General features: G+C 29.7%; 1 protein-coding gene across 12 annotated transcripts in view; it reads right to left on the bottom strand.

Moving 5' to 3' along the window:
• Positions 1 to 20864, bottom strand: part of LOC113511544 (cAMP-specific 3',5'-cyclic phosphodiesterase) — a 547503-nt gene that overhangs the window by 44215 nt on the left and 482424 nt on the right. For all 12 annotated transcript variants that reach the window (XM_052897791.1, XM_052897822.1, XM_052897825.1 and 9 more), the window contains one exon: positions 10371 to 10435. In XM_052897791.1, the coding sequence (XP_052753751.1) occupies positions 10371 to 10435 (65 nt within the window). The remainder of the gene's footprint in view (positions 1 to 10370; positions 10436 to 20864) is intronic.

Below are 20864 nucleotides of genomic sequence, written 5' to 3'. Positions count from 1 at the left end.
CGTCAATCAATAGTTTGTTTGCATAAACATAGGTACAGTAGTAAATAAAGTATAATATTCACTATAAATAAACTATAAATAGTGTAAATTTAAACGTGAACCCGAATTTCAATTTAGAATAATTTAATATTCCAAAATTATAGGTATTTTAAATATCAGTGGACATTATATCTCGTTATTTTTTTTTATTACATAATGAAAGAGAGTAATTAAATGACGTTCAGTAATTCTATATACTCCATAGAAGGGTTCCCGACGGTTTGTAGCAAGAGTTACTCTTTTTTTTTAATTAATTATTTCTAATTTAGAAATTTGGGTGCGTAATTCTACATAAATCCGAAAATAAATAGGTGGCGAATTCAGAGAATTGAATTCTCAGAATTACTAGCAGATCGGTGCGGGATCTAACGATTTGGTTGTGAATAAATTATCTTACTAATCACTCTCGATAACGAATAAATAAAAAAAATGTATGAATGACATAATATACTTCTATATACTTACGCTACTTATAGCCTATATGAAATAGTAATATATTGACAAAGTAAGAAAAAATTATCTTATTAAAATATCAAGAAAATTCTTTATTGCATCTTCACATTCATTCTTTTATAGACATCTCTTTCGTCATTTATTGTTATTCACTATATGCCTACATGCCAGTATATCTAATTTGCGAGACACATAAATATAAAACAGAAGTGGAAGGTATAGAAAAAAATAAATAATGATTCTATATTTCAAATATTTCTTACAATTTGATCGCTTTATACCAAAATATTTTTATCAACCAACTCGCTCCAAACTTACGCAGATAGTACAAATGCAATGAAGTCGGTTAAAACATGCTTATTGGGAACGGAATTTCATAAAATACGAGTATCTTTCATACACACGTCATTCATAGGCTTTCTCAAATTTTATATTTTTATTATGACTTTTTATTATATAAGTTAGTTTTGTGTTTATTAAGAATTACGCAAAAATATCAACTGATTTTATCACATGTTGATATAGGCGATCATCTGTATCGATAAATTATGTCATCTGCATGTTTGTTCCTAGAATAAATATATTGCGATTATTTTTGTACCTATTTGATCAAGTGTTTATTATTATGCGAGTGCCATTTATAAGTGGTATGAAATTGTTTTTGTTTTGTATTTAGGTAGATTTATATACACATTTTATCTGCACTGGAGTCAGTCAACAAATTTAAATACAAAGGAAACCCTGACATTATATATCTAATATTCTCTTTCATTACATAACCGTTTACTCTAATCAATTCAGTCTTTTGTGCACGTCCAAATTTACTCAGTTGTGGTACTGACAGTTTAATTTTCTTAAATGGTCGAGTATAACTAACCGTAAAGTTATAAGTAAATGGTTCATACTGCTTGTTAAGAAATAAAAAAGGTATAATATGTACTAAAATGAGAATCGCATAACTTTTAAGAAACTTCATAGTTATTATACCGATGAGCACCTAGTCGCAAGGTTTTCTTGTATTTGCTGTTTGTTTTAGGAAATGCATTTGATTGGGTAAGTATTATTTTTGTATTGTTGATATTGACATTGGCTGTGTGGTCCCGGCATAAAATAGGCCACTTCTTCCTTTCCCGTGGGTTTCGTAAGAGGCGACTAAGAGAGGGCGAGGGATGGACAGCAGCGTCCGTCTAAAAATATCTAAAGCCTAACTGCAGTTGCCAATTCGCTTTAGGGGGGAAAGGGATGTTAGTATTGGGGTCTAATTGATCCATTGCCTGCAATATACCCTATCATATCGACCTCCACGCGGTTCCCCCTGAAACCACCGTCGTGATTTCGAGTGGAATTCGTCACAATGAGCTAACTAACCTGCTTTCATCGTCAACTATCATCCCTCACTGGTGCCTTGTCAGCGTATACCAATAGCGCAGGCTGGGTTACTATTTCATTATTATTCATTAAAAGGTTGCCAATCCGCCTGCCAAACGTGGCGCCTGTTAGCAAAACCCCTAAGGAGGAGGCTTATGTTCAGCAGTAGACAAAAGCTGATATGATGATGGTGATATGATGATTGTTGATATTAAAACCAATGGGAAAGATCTAAAATTTTTCAATTTTCGTTTGAAATAATATTATATTTTTGCATTAATAAATAAGACGAATTTAGTTATTTAGTTTAAAAACAAAGAATATACGTGGAGGAAAAATATAACATTAAAATTTGTAGGTACACCTAAAAAACCCGACAGTACTGTTGATAACGGTGTCTATTGTTTCAAATAAGTCTAAGTATGGAATTTTACTCGATTTAACTATTTATTGAATCAATATTACAAATAATAATGTATGGTAAGATTATGTTGTACATTACCTGTAAGATATATACACCTTGTATATGAAAATTTTAAAGAATTAATGAATATTACTTACTTGGTATCGTATTATGCCTTATTTTTAGAACGTGAGTTGTTTATTTGGTTTCTCTGTATTTATTTGTTCCATAACGAAAAGAAATATTAAAAAGAATTGTTTAAAACACACACACACACACACACACACACACACACACACACACACGCACACACACACACACACACACACACACACACACACACACACAATCTATTTTGCAGTTGCATATATAGGTTGCCTATTGGTGGTAGTCTACATTCTATGAATTTACAACAACAATAGATACTATTGTAATGTCTATACTAAAGGAAGATGTCATGGCGGCGGAAGTCGATACTACAAGTTGTGAAATCTTGGCAGCTAGCAAGACATCGTTGTTAATTTACAATGTTAAGCAATGTCTTGAACAGAAGTAAACATCAAAAGGATTCGATTAGGTAATTATAATAAAAAAAATATATACATTATTTGCTATTTGTAGTTCCGGTGGTGTTGTAAAGTGTATAATTTGTCGAGTGTTGCTGTTATGTTGAAATTCAATAGTCAATTCGTAGAGTCAAGTATTTTCGTTGAAATTGCCTATATTTGAATCGAAGAAAGCGAATCTAACGTCGTGTCTCTTAATTTGATTTGATGTCCGCTAGACTCGTGTTTGTATAACTTTATAAGTCTTTATAAGTTAATAAGGGTTAATTAAGACCACGATCATTTTAAAATATATAAAAACTTTATATTATTTGATATGTTTATATATAGTTTTATGTCGAAACTTTTAAGTAAATAATACAATGCGTATTATTTACCTAAATGTATATACATATAGTAATACATATTATTATTATACAATGGTAAAAGAAAAGTCAAAGTATATGAAATATAAAATGGTGGTTTCCTGTCTTGTTATAAGCAAAATTTTCGAAGACGGTTTAAGTGTTAAGGTTGTGACGGTTCGCCTATAGTACAATAGGTTTAATACCATAAGTACATAGAAAAGAAACAGGGGTTCCTATGGGTGACCGCTGCGAAAGCTGAGCTATTTAATATAAACAAACTTTAAAGTCAAGGTTCACAATAGTATACAGAGAAGACGTTACCATATATGAAATATTGACACAGAAGGGAAACTCCTTTGATGTGTTTCCAGAGTGTAGTGGACGTCACAAGAAAATTAAATAAATTAAACAAAAATATATTATATTTTATATTAACCAAATTATAGTTTACCTTTTTCTCATCAGGTGTAAAAAGGATGCATATAACACAGTTTAATAAGGTTTATGAGAGCCTTTAAAGTTTTATAAATTCGATAATCAATTTAATAGAAAATACCAAAATACGTTAACATATAATTAAATTGAATTTAAAGAAAAGTTCAGTTCGAATAATAGGCTAAATCCGATTATTGAAATATCTACCCTTCGGTGACATAATCTATGACGTTACTAGGTGAGAAAAAAAAAAAAGAAAAAAAGGAGAGCCGGCAGATCGGCGGGCGCGCGGGAGTCGCTTTTTAGGAATTGCGCAATAAAAGAAAAAAAAAAAAAAAAGAAAGAGAAAGGAAAATGGCGCGGGAGTCGTGTTTGAAGGAACTGCGCAATAAAATAAAAAAAATAACTGGGATATAGATCTAGGAGGGACTGGATCGATGAAGGGGTTTGAGATCTTAGTGTATCACTATCGATTAAGTGTGTGAAATTAATCAATAGAAGACTGGAGAATCCGGTGAGCTTGTTCCATTTATTACTACGTAGTTAGATTTTTGACTGTGATCACAGGCAAAGTCTATACTTAATATTTTTCCCAACAACTATTAAAATACGTATTTAGTCGAGTCCATATACCTTTAGGTAATGCGTATATCGTTAAATGCAATCACATTTGAACAAAGTTTACATCAATATAATTTACGTACTTACGTTATTTTACTCATATACAAAATCCAATTATATGGTCGTTTGATAGAACTTCATCAATTTGATTCAATGTTCTAATTGTCCAGTTTTGGAAAATACTTATTGAATCAACTATTGAACTATTACAATACTAACTAGTTTCATATCTAGTTATTATAAAGTATTTATTTATTGAGGATAATAGACTAAAGTGACTATGGTCTGGTCTCATTGCTGGGGAAACAGCCATTGATGAGAGAGAGGGGTTATTGAGTGGCGACCCTGTAAATGCAAGTGCGGTGTGGGCTACCTCCATTGTTTGGAGTGACTGTTTTATGTGTATTGTGGGGCCGTTCCTTATGTCAGTCGGTGGAAATTGCCTGTGTTCAGTCGTGGGTTGGTGATGGTTGAGACGATGATGATGATGAAATATTTGTATTTATTACACTATTACAGTGTTGGTTTGCAATATCTGTTCATACTTAACGCTTCATGGTGAAGTGTTTTTATACCATTACTCGGTCGACCAGATTAATGATTCTTAGTCTATATTTGATTATCCATGGCTACATGTGGGGATTTGTTTTACACCAGATGTACAAAGAGACAGCTTAACTGTTGCAAGTGATATTATGTGAATGTAATACTTTTAATACATTATTAATTGTGTTATTAGATAAATTCATGTGACTGTGGGGTGTTTATGGTAAACAAGCCTGTATTGTTTAAATAGATATTTTGTCTTGATTTATTATAAACTTTAATATTGATTTTATTGTAGTGAGCAAGCTGACAATAACAACTCTTTGTATATTACTGCTTTTAATAATATTTAATTATATTGATATTATAGGTGTGGATTTATTTCCTAATGGTAATAAATGTACTAAAGGGTTCTCTGACTATAGTTACTCTTAACTAGGTATGAGGTACAGTATAAAATTAGTACTAAATGACAAGTGTGAGTTATTTATTATTTATTATATTAGTTTACTCATATTTAGGAAGAAAGTTGTCATGGCGATAAGGTTTGTATGTGTGTTGTTTGTTCATGCTATATTGACTAGACAAGTTCAGACAGGGTTAAAATTAGTGAATCTTTATTGGATTTATATTTAATATACATATTTTGAATATTTAAGGGAATAGAATGGAGATATACAAGTAGTAAAATATAATATTAGTATTTTATAAATTTCATTATCGAGTTAGTTGTATATGTTGGGCTGTATCCAAGGAGATATGAACCTATTAATATCAAGTTAGGACAATTACTTTAAATATTAATAAAGCAAACACTAACACTGATTATTTACTTCTTTAATAAATTTACATTAGAGGTTAGGAATCAAATAGATAGCATATTGGGAAAATCTTCACCACACATGTATTTGAGGAATGTTCTTGATAATTAGTACTGTACGTATATATTATTGCAAGTACAATTGCAATAAGAATGTTAAGCTTCTTATCTTCTGTTCATTCTTGAATTTGAAAGTAAGCTTGGCTACTGATATGAATATAAAACTGCAGCATTACTGGATACTATTAATTATTTCTGGTGTAAACTATGATTATTTATGTCACTGATAATTTAGTTGTATATTACGGTTGATATATGATGATTTTATATTTAATTATATTAAACAAATACAAATAAACAAACTTGCTAGTATTTGTTACGTTGACAGTTGTGATAGATAATCAAAATTCAATTCAATACATCAATACGTCATTCAATACGTCATTAATGTGACAGATGTCAAACAAAAGGAGATTATACACGTTATGATTCTATATCTAAGTCTATAGAAAATTTATATAATTTTCTGTTATTTTATAATAACTGTAGGGGAAATATTGGAATTATTTATATGAGAAATTTCACTTAAATGATATGATAATTATTTAAAGACCTAATTTCTTAGGGATTTAATCATGATGATTTAAACACTAAAACACTTGTTTATTTGAGAAATCCTCTTAGTAAATAGGTTTACTAAGACACTAAAAGGAAGTAGATATAGTATAACTATAGTACAGCTACAATAATTGTATAAGACTTACTGTCCTTTGTATACAAATATATATTTAATCTATATCTTTCACATTATAATTATGCAATATATTGCCTCTACTACTACAACATACACAAATAGGACTTATTGTCCTTCCTATATACCTATATATAATAATTGACCTGGCACTTTAATGTGTAATTTATCAGTACTTATAACAACAACCAATTAGGACTTATAGTCCTCTCTATAAAGTTACATAATTATTTAATCTGATTATTTCACAATGTGATTAATCAAACCTCTACAAATATTACAAAAGATCTCTATTACTCTCAACACAATAATAGCTTGTTGGACTTAGTGTCCTCAAACTTATAGAAAACCCAACTGGTTATTTCACGAGACGTTGTTAACTTGTGATTAATCAGTGTCTTTTAAAGGACTTATAGTTCCTTTAGATATATCTCTCTGAATAAATAATTGGTTAATTCACAATGTGGTTAATCAACAATAATATTATATATAATTGACTGGACTTATAGTTCATTCAATAGCACTCATTACTTTTAGTAGCTCTCGACCTATGGGTGGGACTACTCGTTCTTAGGCTCCGGCCTAATCAACAGATTTAACTTGAACCTTGAGTATTCTTGGTATTAAGTAAATAATATTAATTTGACAATGCTATGTTATGATATAGCAATTATCAACATTATATGGCTTGGCCAATTCCAGGGTGTGGAAGGTATCCCCTATCACACAAATCTTCATCTCTATCGGACTGTCTTCACAGGTGATCTCTAATGTCACATTATAGGGCCGAAGGGTTATGTCCCATCAAAGTAGGTTCTGGTGTCTGGGTGATCTCGCTTCTTGGTCTGATCTCTTGTGGAGCCGAAGGGAAACCCCCATTGAGTAAGCTCGTAACAGGGTGACGCTGGGAAACAGTTTCGTACTGTTAGTGGGTGATCTTTATGTCGCCATATAGGACTGAAAGGGTCATCGCCCATGAGTAAGCTCTCGTGTCGGAGTGATCCTGGGATTTCAGTTCCGATTCGTTTGCCTCTGGCAAACACTAATTTATACTGGAAGCATCGTGGGGCTGGTGGAGCCACTGTAATGTTGAAGTAAATGTACTTATGTTTGGTTTGGAACTGAGAATACTCATTCCCTTATTACCATCAGAGTGCATTAATAAATAGTAATACCCTTCCCTACCTTTTAGGAGGAAGAGTTATAGATAGTTGGAAAGTCTTCCACTGGTCCGGGCGTGTGAGGGGCCCGACCGCTCCCCCATTTTTTATTATTACAGTTGTTCTGTAATTTACTAATAATTAACATAACTTCCTAGTTACATGAATTATGAGTATTATTCATTAATTATTGTTAATCCTTAAATATTTATCAATCATCTTCATTATTTAACTCCTATCATATACCAATTAAAGAACCTTTTGGTTATTACACACACAACGGGTCCTACATTACTAGACGATCACACATTTATTTATCTGGCCAGATGATCAAGTGTTCAACTAAAGATCTGTTCAATATTATGTGTTTATTGTAAGGTTTTTTAAGATTCATAAGATGTTTAGGGTGTATAAGGTAATATAGGTATGGGCTATATTGAGGGTGTTAGGCCTTTCTTTAGGGTAGATTTTCATTATATTTTCATAGATTTCATTAGGTAAAGCCTTCGTAGGCTTTTCTTAGGCTTTGTAGGTTTTCCATGTGTAGCTTAGTTCAGAGGGTAGTTATTATAAGGGGTGCAAAAGGGGGGGACCATCACAAGGTCCATAAGAGGGCTTGCAGTAAGATCTGAGGGATAAAGCTTTGAGCAGGTCTAGGAAGAGTGGTAGATGAAATTAAGGATCAAAATCCTTTTATATTATTATTTTATTGTTAATAGCATTACAGTTTAAAAAAAAATAAAACATCAGATTAAACTACGATATACTGGTATTTGTATTTATTTATTTGTAAAAATAATATATAAATTTAAAAACTGATCTTTTAATTTTTTAGCTTTTGCAGTTGAAAACATAACTGTGTCTGTATAGCTTTACGATTTAGTTCTGTTCTATTAACAGAATAGAAGGTACTAAAAACTTGAAGTATATTTAAAAAGGAGCGTCGGTAGGAATATATCGGATTTGAATATAGAGAATATACTTATTGCATTTACAATCAAAAGTGGTGCAGTCTACTTCGACAATATTATGAAAAACGCCATAATTCGACCAATATATTGTAAGTATTAATAATATCTTAACGAAGACTGTTACAAAAGACAACAGTATGCCAATATAAATATCCGACTAACACTTGGACGGTTATAAAACACAATTAACAAAGCTAATTAATCCGCCAGGCAACGGTAGGCTCAGTTGTATTCACGTTCATTACTGCGGGAATTGAGCTCTTGACTACCGTAACATAACAGACTAAGAATACATTTCACTAAGTATAGTACTATTATTATGCAATATTTTTAATAGTGTATTGATAGGATTGACAATATCAATACAAAATATATACATTCGTAATAATTTTGAGATACTTAGTGGTTCGTGGTTATAGAAAAAAAAATTAGTTTTAAATTATAGAAATTAGAACTTTTTGGTTTTGATAAAGTATTGATAAAATTTTTCTACCAATTGGAAACTGTAGGACGTACAATTAACCTAAAATATTTATGTTGTCTTATATCTTTTTTGTTTTATTACAATATCATTGGTAAACATATACGATACTAAAATATAGTATCGTTTAGGTACTTATTCAATTTATAATTTATATAGGTACGAGTACTTATTGTATATTTACTAAATTGATATCAGATTGATATGTTTATTGTTTACTGTTCATCTGATAAGTCTGTAAATATCTTTTCCTGGTAGATATAATACTAAAATACATACGGATTACATTTGTCAGTCACCTATATAAACACTGGTTTCATCGAAGCGCCATTTTATAATCAATTAAAATCTGATAAAGTAGTAAATAATGCGTATTTATAAACACACTAATACCTATTACATTATTATTAATATACAAATTATATAGGTATTTACCTATAAACTATTAAACAAAGTGCACCTATAGTTGATTTGTATTCAATCATATTTATTAATTTAAATGATAAAAAAATAATTAAAGTTCCTTAAGAATTACATATTACATTTTCCATTAACATAGGTATTAATAATAGCAATCTAATCGATATTTACAGACCTGGTTCTATTATTTTTAGTCTAATAAATACTGGAATGTAGTGTAGGAATAGATGGTGTGACGACCCCAAAATTTAATGTGTTGCATGGAGACAAATGAGGATAGTTCAAAATCGTTGCTTATGCTGTGTTCGTGACTGAAGTGATGATGTTGATAATACATATAATCGTAATAATTATGTTCTAACACTATCAAGAATATTAAAAAAATATATCAAAGACATAATTAATGATCTGTGACTATTCTGGGATTTTTATGTTGCAAAACAAAGGACTATTACGAGATTGAAATATTTCATTGTCACCGGATTTTAACTCCCAAAGGGACAGGTAGATCGCTTTCAACGTATTTTTTTTTTAAAGGTAGTTTACTCATAATTGATACTAGGTATTTATATGTTATATTAATACTTATCATCAATTCATAACTTTTAGTTTTATAAATGCATTGAGGTTTTATTTATATAGGTTAGGTACATAGGATGTATTTACCTTAACCTATAGAAATACTTAGTTTTGTTTGTGGTATTGATTTTGTTTTAGTACTGAAATCCAAGTAAGATTTATTAAAAGTAGATACCTATGACGCAGAGAATAAGAATAATTTTATTCAAGTATACTTTTAAGAATATTATAAGCATTTTTGAATAATCGTTTGTTAGGATTCACGATGTAGATATCAAATTTCATCAAAATTATTTCCATCAGTTTCGCAGCTACAGAAAATCGAACAGTACGGATATCTTATTTACACAGATGTTTATTAAATAATTTTTAGTGAAGAAAATTAGGTAGAAGATAAATGTAAAACATACCTCCAGGATTGAAATTCTTTGGTTGTGGAGTAACAGCTGTTGCTGCACCCGACGATCTTCGTGATCTGAAATTAAAAATAAAAATGTATAGGTAACTGTATACAAAAATACATTCAGTCATTTTCGTATTCAATTTTTTTTAAAAATAAAAACGAAATCGAGAAGAAAAATTTTAAAAATAAGAACAGTAGGTAAAAATTAAGATTATATATTATTTCTTCTACTTAGTAGTTATGAAATTGCGTCCAGTAATATTTAATAACTAATTTTATTATACGTATTAAAAAATTATCAACTATCTCTTCGCTTATCTAAGTAGCATGAAGAAAAACAATATAAAATGAACAATTTTTGAAGGAAAATTACACCATAAAAGCGTATTGATTAACATAAAATGTAATTTTATTTTTAAAATATCGAGGAGAAAATGAATACCATACGATTGTTTATGGATTGTTTTTTGCTACTACGTTTCTGTTAAGATAGATATCTATTACCGTTCAAAATACTTGTCACATCTATTTAGCCAAGATTAATTCAGAGAACAACGGCACTCATCTCGAAAATAAAAGTGCGCATAATATCACAAAAGATGAAAAGTAAACATCTCAATCGGAGAAAGGCAAGCGTTGTTTGCTTCGAAAAAGCTCTTATCTCTAATGAGATTAAATTTCTTTTCCCTTATTCAAAAGGCTTTGATGAAGTACACGAGTTACTTGGTAGGTTGGTTGAGACGTGTACTTACTGTGAATTTAGTAAAAGATTTTTTTTTTAATTAAAACTCATAATAACAGACACCAAGTTAATAATTTTTCGAGTCGAGTAACAGACACTTGCAATGTTATTTAAACATCTAGTATTTTATTTTATAGCATTTTCATGTTCAAGAAGTAAAAACGTATTAAGTAGTAAAAACAGATGTCTATCAATTGAATATAAAAACACTTGTACTATTCCACAAATTGTTATCTTAAAATTTTTAATTAATGCATGAAAATAAATTAATATATATAAAGGGTAATCTATCTTCTATCTAAAAAGTATGCTCAGTGACTAACTGACCCATATATTAACGAACAGCTGAAACCGCTGAATTCAGAATTATGAAATTTTACAGATAGGTTCTTTAGTGGTATATAACATAGGTGAACAATAAGAAAGGAATTTTGAATATTCAACCTTTAAGGGCGTAAAGCGGGGGTTGAAAGTTTGTATGGAATAATATTTGCCATATTTGGCAAGCGGATTGGTGTCTGTAATTAGCCTTTAGTGATATTTTAAAAGGGACGCTGCTGCCTATCTCTTATCCCTTGACTATTAAATTCTTTTAGTTACTTCATAAATAATACTTACAGGAAAGGAAAGAATGGTCCACTCTATGTCGAGACCACACGACAAATTAGTTATTAGTTAATTAATTAGAATTATGTTAATTATGTGATTAAATAGCTATGCTTAAAAATTTTTGTATGATATTAAGTAGTACATAGATTTTAAGTCTGGCTAAAAAGTTAAAAAATCTTTAATAACAATTTGTACCAAATTCTGAGTGATTTTATAGCAGTTCCGTACTAATGTAATCAATCAAATATCACTAGTATAAATAAAAACACAAGCGAAAATTAATTATGTAAATGAACTTTTTCTTCTGAACACTAGTGAGTAACTTTCTATTAGATTAAGTTGATTAGTTGGATAAGTATTAGATGTGAGGGATATATTTCACCCTCTTGTTATTCTTATCTTCAGATAACTAAGTAAAGTCACGTTCGCAAATTTTTTATGAGTCATGTAGTATGCATTAGTCAGTATTTACTATTTTGGCGACGCATATTGGCACGGATTCATGAAATTTTTGTAATGTACTTCGTACATGCTATGGAATTCAAATATTGTTGTATACATATTTTAAGTACCTATATAAATAAGATTCAGAGATGATAAAAGCAAAAATATAGTACGTTCACATATATAATATTGTATATTGTAAATCCAGTGTTTTTTACAGATGTTTGAATATTTGTAGTAACTGTAACTGTATGAGTTATAAAAGCACCTTTTTCACACAGACAATGCTGCAGGTACAGATATAAGTGGTAAATAAGCTGTAACAATAAGATTAAAAACGATGATTTTAATTTTATTTATTTCAAATTGGTTTAAAGGTGATTAGTGAATCTTTGATCTTATATTACGTGTTATATATGTGAACTAATTATGTGCTGTGTTGCAGATTCAATTTAATATGTAAGAATGAACTCTTTTTATTATTGCACGTACTGGCCACTTATACTTTTTTACTATTAAAATGTAATGCATTCTGTCGATTCTATTCAAATTTAGTAAAATGGATGTTGAAAACATAATATGTATTTTATTTATCTCGTCGTCTTTATGAATATATAATAGTTTAGCCGCATTTGCACCGCAGTTATCACAGTTTTCAACATGCTGTCTTTAACGAATAAATTGAATTGAATTGAAACATTAATATTCTTACATTAATATTTCTGAAAGAACTATATTTTACTTCTTATTAGTGATGTTATCAGTGAAGATATACACAATATAATTCTAAAATTAATAGTTTGTAAGTAGTAAAGTTTCTAACACAGTGACCTAACTTGAGGATAAGATAGAGTAGGTGTGGCACTTATTAAGTAAATTTACATTTTAGAAGTCGGTATCCATTTTCAATTAGGTGTGTCAGAACTTAACTACTATGAATTGTAAGCGCAAACAAGCTGACGACCGACCTCGTGGAAAGTGGTACCCGCAGCAACGTCAAGGAACATACGTAATATCAATGATAACACTCGTATGTCGCTATCCCTAAAGGTATTAAAGTGTTAAGTAATATTTCGAGGTTTAATAAAGGTTAATTTTAACATTTATTAAATAATAGTAGGTATTAGATAATACAAAATGCAGTCTTGGCCCTCGTTTTTATTATGTTGCACTATAAAACGCGCCTAAAACAATTATAGCGACCATAAAACAAGTCGTTTCTATTTCTATAATTAGCATCTACGATATTGTTTACTACTATAAGCTAAAAGTAGCCATAGCCCTGCTGGCAAATAATCATCATAACACTGTCCCAAGGGCAAAACCGGAGTTATTAACGACAGATGTATCTTATATGTCTTACACTGCTACCTTGAATGATTATACCAGAATAATTTAAATTAACAATGAGTGCACCTATTTCTAGAAGAAAACATATCTATTGTTGTTGTATATATGTGAAACCATAAAGATATCTGATTTTGTAAAAGAATTAGTAGTTGCGTAAAATTCTGCAGCAAATAGTTTAATAAATGTAATGACAACGTGATAAAGGATCTTTGATTTGAACTAATGTTTTCAAATAGCTTTAGAATGTTAATACTGAAGATCAGACACTCTAGTTTTGTAAATGTTTATTATATAAATGTGAAATTTATAATATCGTGATGAAATGCAACAGAGATTTAAGTAAATTTTAAAAATTCTACAAAGAATACATATTTTTTTAAATATTTAGAAGTAGCGGTCGTTAAAGTCATTTAAGATTATGTCCTACGAAAAGAACGCCTATAACAGTTGTGTTAAAATTAATAAGGGACAAATATGACAGTATATTGACTGCATAAATAATTATCAAAGGCTCAGAATTACTAAGATATCGAACCTTTTGAAGCAGCTTAAAGTATTTTATTGCGACTAAAAAATTCAAATTATGCTTTTTAAATTGTCGACAAAATCAGACAACTTTTTTAAAATACACGTAGAAAACGAATTTCATATGGATAAAAGACAGTAATAGACAAATTTATTCTTGTGTCTCGCTAATAGATGGTCTCGTAATTGACTTTGATTAACCCAAATACCAGAAATATACTTGTAAGTGGCCTTTGTACTTTTGATTTCACATTATCTAAGGAGTCTTTAAAATAGATATGAATGGTGCAGAAATGCTTTTTATTTACTAATTAATTTCGTGTATATAAAAGTAACAATTTCGAAAAAAAGAAAAAAAAATAAGACGTCCGTTTTTATTTTTTCGGATAAGGATTTTCAATAACAAGAAAAAAGTAAATAATAAAAAAATTATAACATTATTTACACAGGGTAGATACATATTTTTAGTTTAAAAAAATGCTTAAGATAAAGACGTAGATATGTTATTGCTTATCTTGTAAGGAACATGGCGTGAGAACATAGAACAAACAATATCCTTTTGCTATTATCCATTTGTTATTGCTTTTATCCTTTGCCTTAGGGTTAGCAAAAAAAAATTACACGAAGTTCAAAGTATCAACTAACAGTATCTCGTGATGTTATTGAAGTTTACTATTAATAGACAATACTTATGTAAATAATATTGGTATCATGTCATGTTTTTAACAAAAAAGTGTGTATAATTAAATGTACTTATATGACTTACGTGTTTCAGTAACATAAAATCACAGTGATTTACTTATACTTTTATCGTGACAAAATTAGTTTGAGATCAATATGGGAGTATAGATTGATAAAATAGTCTTGAAAAAAGGTGTGTATACCACTAAGATGTAAATAAAAAAATACAGTTGAATTGCGATCCTTATTGAAATCGGATGGAAAATGTTTATATTTTACGCATATGACTGTATAAACAAAAATTTACAGATTGCTTACATGAAACCTTTTACTGGTAGTAGAATAAAAAAATAATAATAAACAGATGACGTCTGTACACGCCGAAATATGTAGATATGTTCCGGGCGTGGTGCATTCCTGTTTGAAAAGATCACATTTGAGTTATTTTTGAGATAGTCATGGAAGGGAAACGATTAAGCTTTGGATAGAGTTAGGGTGCGTAACTATATTAAATGGAGAAGTAATATAAATAAATTTATATTGTAGTGTAGTGTGAATATATCCCAGCAATCATCATATCAATCAAAATCTGACCACTCCTGAACATCGGCCACCCCTTGACAGGCTGGTTAGCAACCGCAGTTAGGCTTTTGGTGGTGTTTTAATAGGGACGCTGCTGCCCATCTCTCGTCCATTAAGTTCTCTCAGTGGCCTCTTACGACATCCATGAGACAGAGATCAAGACACATTCTATGCCGTAACCACATGGTATATCCCAGTATTCATTTAGTGTTCTACCTATTTCTGCTGTAAATAAACAAAACGTGCATTGGTGCATTGGTCTATTTTGGATAACTAGTAATATAACTAGTGTAATGACACAAGAGTTAAATAATATCTTATCTCTCAGAAAAGGCAGAGCATGAAGTTAATAAAGTTATCACTTTCCATCAGGGGTTCGACACTTTCTTTTCAACTATAGTATAAAACATATACATACTAGATAGTAGACATATCGTCTACTTACTATTCACGGATATATTATTGTCTACTCATTGTTTTAGTGATGTCATCTACTATTGAAAAACTTTGTTTCATTATAATAGGTACGTTTTGTACACGTCACAAACAGTAACAAAACGCGTTCACAAAATGGGTTGTGTATGTTACGTATGGTTTACCTATAAAGGTTTACTGCAGCATCATATATCACAAAAAGTAGACGTTAGTTCCATGTTTTTCTACGGTTGATGGTAAGAAGATAATAGTCTAAATATACAGGACGTTTTAACAAGTGATATAGTGATATTTTTTTACCTTTTTTACTTATATATATTGGCGTATACTTTAAGTTTCAGTTATTTAGACCGGAATGTGACTGCAATTTACTGACTGGGATATAAAGTAGCCTAGAGAAGGCTCTATTACATATAGTGCATCTATACCAAATTTTATAGTAATTGATTAAGCCATTAAGGTGCTAAAAGGTAACAAACAAACTTATTTTCACATTACAATATAGACAAAACTTCCGAGGTAAATTGTTATATCTTTTTTACTTGCATAATCGTGTTATTGGAAAAATGCCATAAACACTCGACTCCCTTTTGTTTAAAAAACATAATAAACTCAAACGTTATTTCAATGTTCTTTTTAAATGTTAGCTTTTAGATTATAAAATGTTTACTTTTTGTTCCATTTATGCAGTAATTTGACGTTATATTTTTGTCTGAGGTCAATAGCTCTTACCACATTTTACTCAGTATGAATTATTCCGAATTATAATAATAATTTATAGAGTATTTATAAATTTAATTTAATTTTAAGACAAATATGTCAATATGCCGTCATCATTATACCTCATAACATCCTTTGAGGTCGACATAAATGTATCAACACAGGTGGCTAATTATAGGTATATTATTACGTGAGCAATTATTAGATATACGAGTAGAAAGAAATATAACGTAAATAAAATATTATAAAATTGAGAATAACTACGTTTTAATATTTATTTGTTTTCTTAAATTGGATGATAAATGACAAAGATATAAGAAGGCATGTGATATTATCAACATAGTTATATAAAGCACGCACCATAATGTGGGCGTTAGGAATAAACAAATATTTGATTCAATCATTTCAGCGCATCGTAAATATATCGTCAAATTTTCTACTCTCTTATGTAACAATTTTTTAGATTGATTGCTACGAGTTTATCCTTCGTTTATTTGAGTGTTCAACAAAAATCGTTCAACCAATTTTAATGAAATTTTGTAAATGTATATTGTTGACTCGAGCTTGAGAAAAAGGGTATTTTTTCTCGATAACAAAAAAAAGAGAAATCCAAAAAGTGGCAGTAGGTGGTTTGCCAGTCCAGCTAATATTATATTATACTTATGTGAAAGAGAAATTTGTTTGTTTCATCACTTAACAAGCATCGTGAAATTCAGTATACATGGACTACTCAAGTAGAGAGAATATATATTACTTTTTGTTCCTGTCAATCAATAGACGTCCGCGGGCGAAAGTGAGCGTAAAAATTCACTATAATTTTTATACCAAAGTTATCTAATTTGGAAATACTTTATAATAACTTATAAGAGAATGAAAAGAAGGAACTAGAAAAGTAGATTTTCTAGTTCTTTCTTTTCATTTTTACCTTAGTCCTCAGAAATGGCAATGCTACTATATTATAGTTAAAAGGGTTGTTAATCCACAAAAAAAGACAAAAACGGGAGTAGTTACTTAAACACTATTCCATATTTTTTTAATAAGATTCTATAAAGAATTATCAAAATTGACGAAGATATTGTATAAAGAAAAAGTATAAAACGGACTTGATTAAGTACTGCTTTTTTTATAAGTTGTTTGAAAAGTACATACCTACTTAATATAAATTTAGTTAAAAATAACAGAATAATATTCTATATATTATATATGAATATTTTTTTATACGATATTCCGGATATTTAAAATCATATAAATATTTTTTAGACGTGGTAACATTGAATTTGTGATGAAGATTCAAATGTGCGAAACAAATTTTTATACGTCTAAAATTGTCTTTTTTTTATAAAACTTAGAATGATAAATAAGCTGATGGCCCACCTGATGACAAATAGTAACTGTCGCCTATAGACATAAACAGTACTATGGACATAACAGAGTATACTGGTTCGCTCCCTCATGCGTTGCTTTTCCTAAGGACTCTGGTGTTTTTCCTTTGTAACCTGTAAATTCACTGCCATATCCCACCCTTCAAACTAAAACACAGCCATGCAAACACAACTGCTTCACGGTTGAAACACGAATGGGACAGTGGTACCCAAGCAAACGACTTTTGTACAAATTCTCTCTCTGGTAAATTATAAATTGTCTATATTACGTTGATAGTTACTTTCAATATAAGAACAAATATTTTTTCTTACTAAGTACGAAGAAAAATATTTATATAACATTAAGACTTATTTACTTTTAGCTCTTATCTTTCATATTTACCACATCGGTATCTTATAAGTATAAAATAAATAATTTTTTACTGGGTAATTAAAATATAGGACCGACGTCAATATTTATAACATGTTGATTTATAAACATTATTTTGCAATAAACACTATCTTTTTTTATATCTTTTATTTGATTATATGTACTATTGAATTAGGCCAATTAAAATTGCAAATTAAGTTGAGATTACAGAAAGTAAAATACTACTAATAATCTACTCGATTCATATATAGTCTAAAAAATCATCATATTGTATTAAGATTTAGTAGACATTTGTATATGAGGAAATGTATATTGAATCTGAGAGTCGCATTAACGAAAAGTTAAACAAATGTTGATAGTCGATACAAAACAGATTGCGGAGACTACGTAACATAGCTTCGCGTAAGTACCAACTTGCATATCTATAGACGAATAACGTGAACGTAGAAAAAAAATATAGCGTACTAGAGATTTCAAAGGCACGAGTTTCTATTCGTCCCCGTAGAGTCGAGAGTACTTTCATATTCCTTTAAAGACGACATCAACTGGTGAAAACATTTTTCATTTTATTTCATGCCACTCTGTTTCTTACTTTATTTCTACATTTCTATATAATGAATAAATTATGAACTTTATCGAGTAATTGACGTCAAGGGTAACCTTTTCATTGGTTAGCATTTCGATGTCTATCTAGTTATCTACATATATGTACATTGAATTTGTAATTTTGTAAATTAGATTTCTATCAAGTAATAATAGGCAAAGGCAGATTTATTGTTTAAAATGACTAAAAATGTTGTGTGAATTATTAAACAACATTTCTAGTGATTCATATACTTTTTAAAAATCATCAAAATTGATTTATAATGATGACGAGGCAAAAAAATGAGGATGATGTAATTATTATTCTTTTTTTTTTTTATTCAACTTAGAATGGCAAACAAGCTGACGGCCCACCTGATGGAAAGTGGTAACCGTCGCCTATAGACATGAACAGTACCATCGACATAACAGAGTATACTGTTTTGCCCATGATACCCCCCATGCGTTGCCATTCCTAAGGACTTAGATGTTATTCCTCTGTACCCAGTAAATTCACGCCATATCCCACCCTTCAAATCGAAACACAGCCATGCGAACACAATTGCTTCACGGTTGAAACACGAATGGGACAGAGGTACCCAAGCAATCGGCTTTTGTACAAAGTCTCCCTCTGGTTAGAAGTCCGTTCATAATTTTTATGTACTTAATTATAGATATGATAATTTTAATTTGAGTTTATTACGCGTACTTGATATATAGTTTAGAGCGCTAATAAGTGAAATATCTGGGTAACGGTAAAGATTTTTTTAGAATATTTTTACATCCTGGGAATAAAATATGTTCATAGTTTCTAGAAGCGGACGTTTATAAATAGAATTACTTATCATATTTTTCTATCCTTTAATGTTTATATTTGTATCTATAAACTCCCCTGAATTTTTTTTTTGTAATACAGTTTTAAATAGAATTTAGGTATTTTATATGTATCTAATACAACAGGAATATTTCCAAATGTATGGGCGGATTGCTTGAATTGCGGATTGTTAACACACGCTACAAGCTTGAGTCACAAGTCGCGTGCTCCACTTTGTCATCAGCCACGTGGACCTGACGTCACTAGTGAATCATGGAGTTATGAATACTTTATGAATACGTTAGTTGTGACTGTGCTCTAATCAATGCTAATCTAGATAAATATTATAAAGCGATAATGTTTTCTTACTCACTATTGCTTAGATGAAATTTCAAAATTATGAAAATGAAATCTACACTAAGAGACGAAGGATAGAAATGTTTTTTTAAGATTCATACTTAATTTTGGAGAATGAAAATTAAAAATTATTTCAAAAAGGGTTTGTAAGTAGACTGGTATGAAACTAAGATATAGGTGTTTCAGTTTAATTGAAAAAGTTTTGGAATTTCTGAATTGATTCTAAAAAATTTTTGACTACTAGGAAATTACGACATAACATAAGTAACATAAAGCGTAATATTTTTTGTGTTGGATATTTCCACGAAAATGGGTTTAGTCAGATACAAAATGTAATAATGTACAATGAATTTGTTTGTTTATCCTTTAAATATTTGGACATAACATAAACACTAGACTTGTGGTAGTTGTAAAAATATTCAGATATTTAGTTAGATCTTTTTAATTCAATTACGCTCAACGACTGGATGGATTTGTATGGAATTTACACCGATGGACCATATTTAAAATAATAATACAGATACTTTCTATATAGTTAAAATTTATATATTAATTATATGCAGAAACTATACACTTACAAGTATATATAAATACGAGTGATTTATTATTAATAGAAATAGAAAGTTAATACATTAATGTGTTATTATTTATTTATTAGACTATTAGACTCATAGTAATTTTATTCATTCTATGTATACAGATTATGATTATTTTTACAAGTATAAATAATTGTGTACTTAAAAATATTATATGCTTAAATTATTTGGAAATATATTTCAATTTAAAAATTTATGGTGTTTTAATATACCTATAATTATTTGATAACGAAAGTATTATAAGTACGGAGTAACTGTGCTCAGTTGATTAACGCATCCATTGATCATACATCGATGATTCGTGACCTTCTA

Source organism: Galleria mellonella, unplaced genomic scaffold (genome assembly GCF_026898425.1).
Source record: "Galleria mellonella isolate WM207_F2 unplaced genomic scaffold, CSIRO_AGI_GalMel_v1 utg117, whole genome shotgun sequence".
Classification (NCBI taxonomy): Eukaryota; Metazoa; Arthropoda; class Insecta; order Lepidoptera; family Pyralidae; genus Galleria; species Galleria mellonella.
The sequence above is the reverse complement of the archived record's forward strand: the minus strand, read 5'-3'. Positions and strand labels throughout refer to the sequence as shown.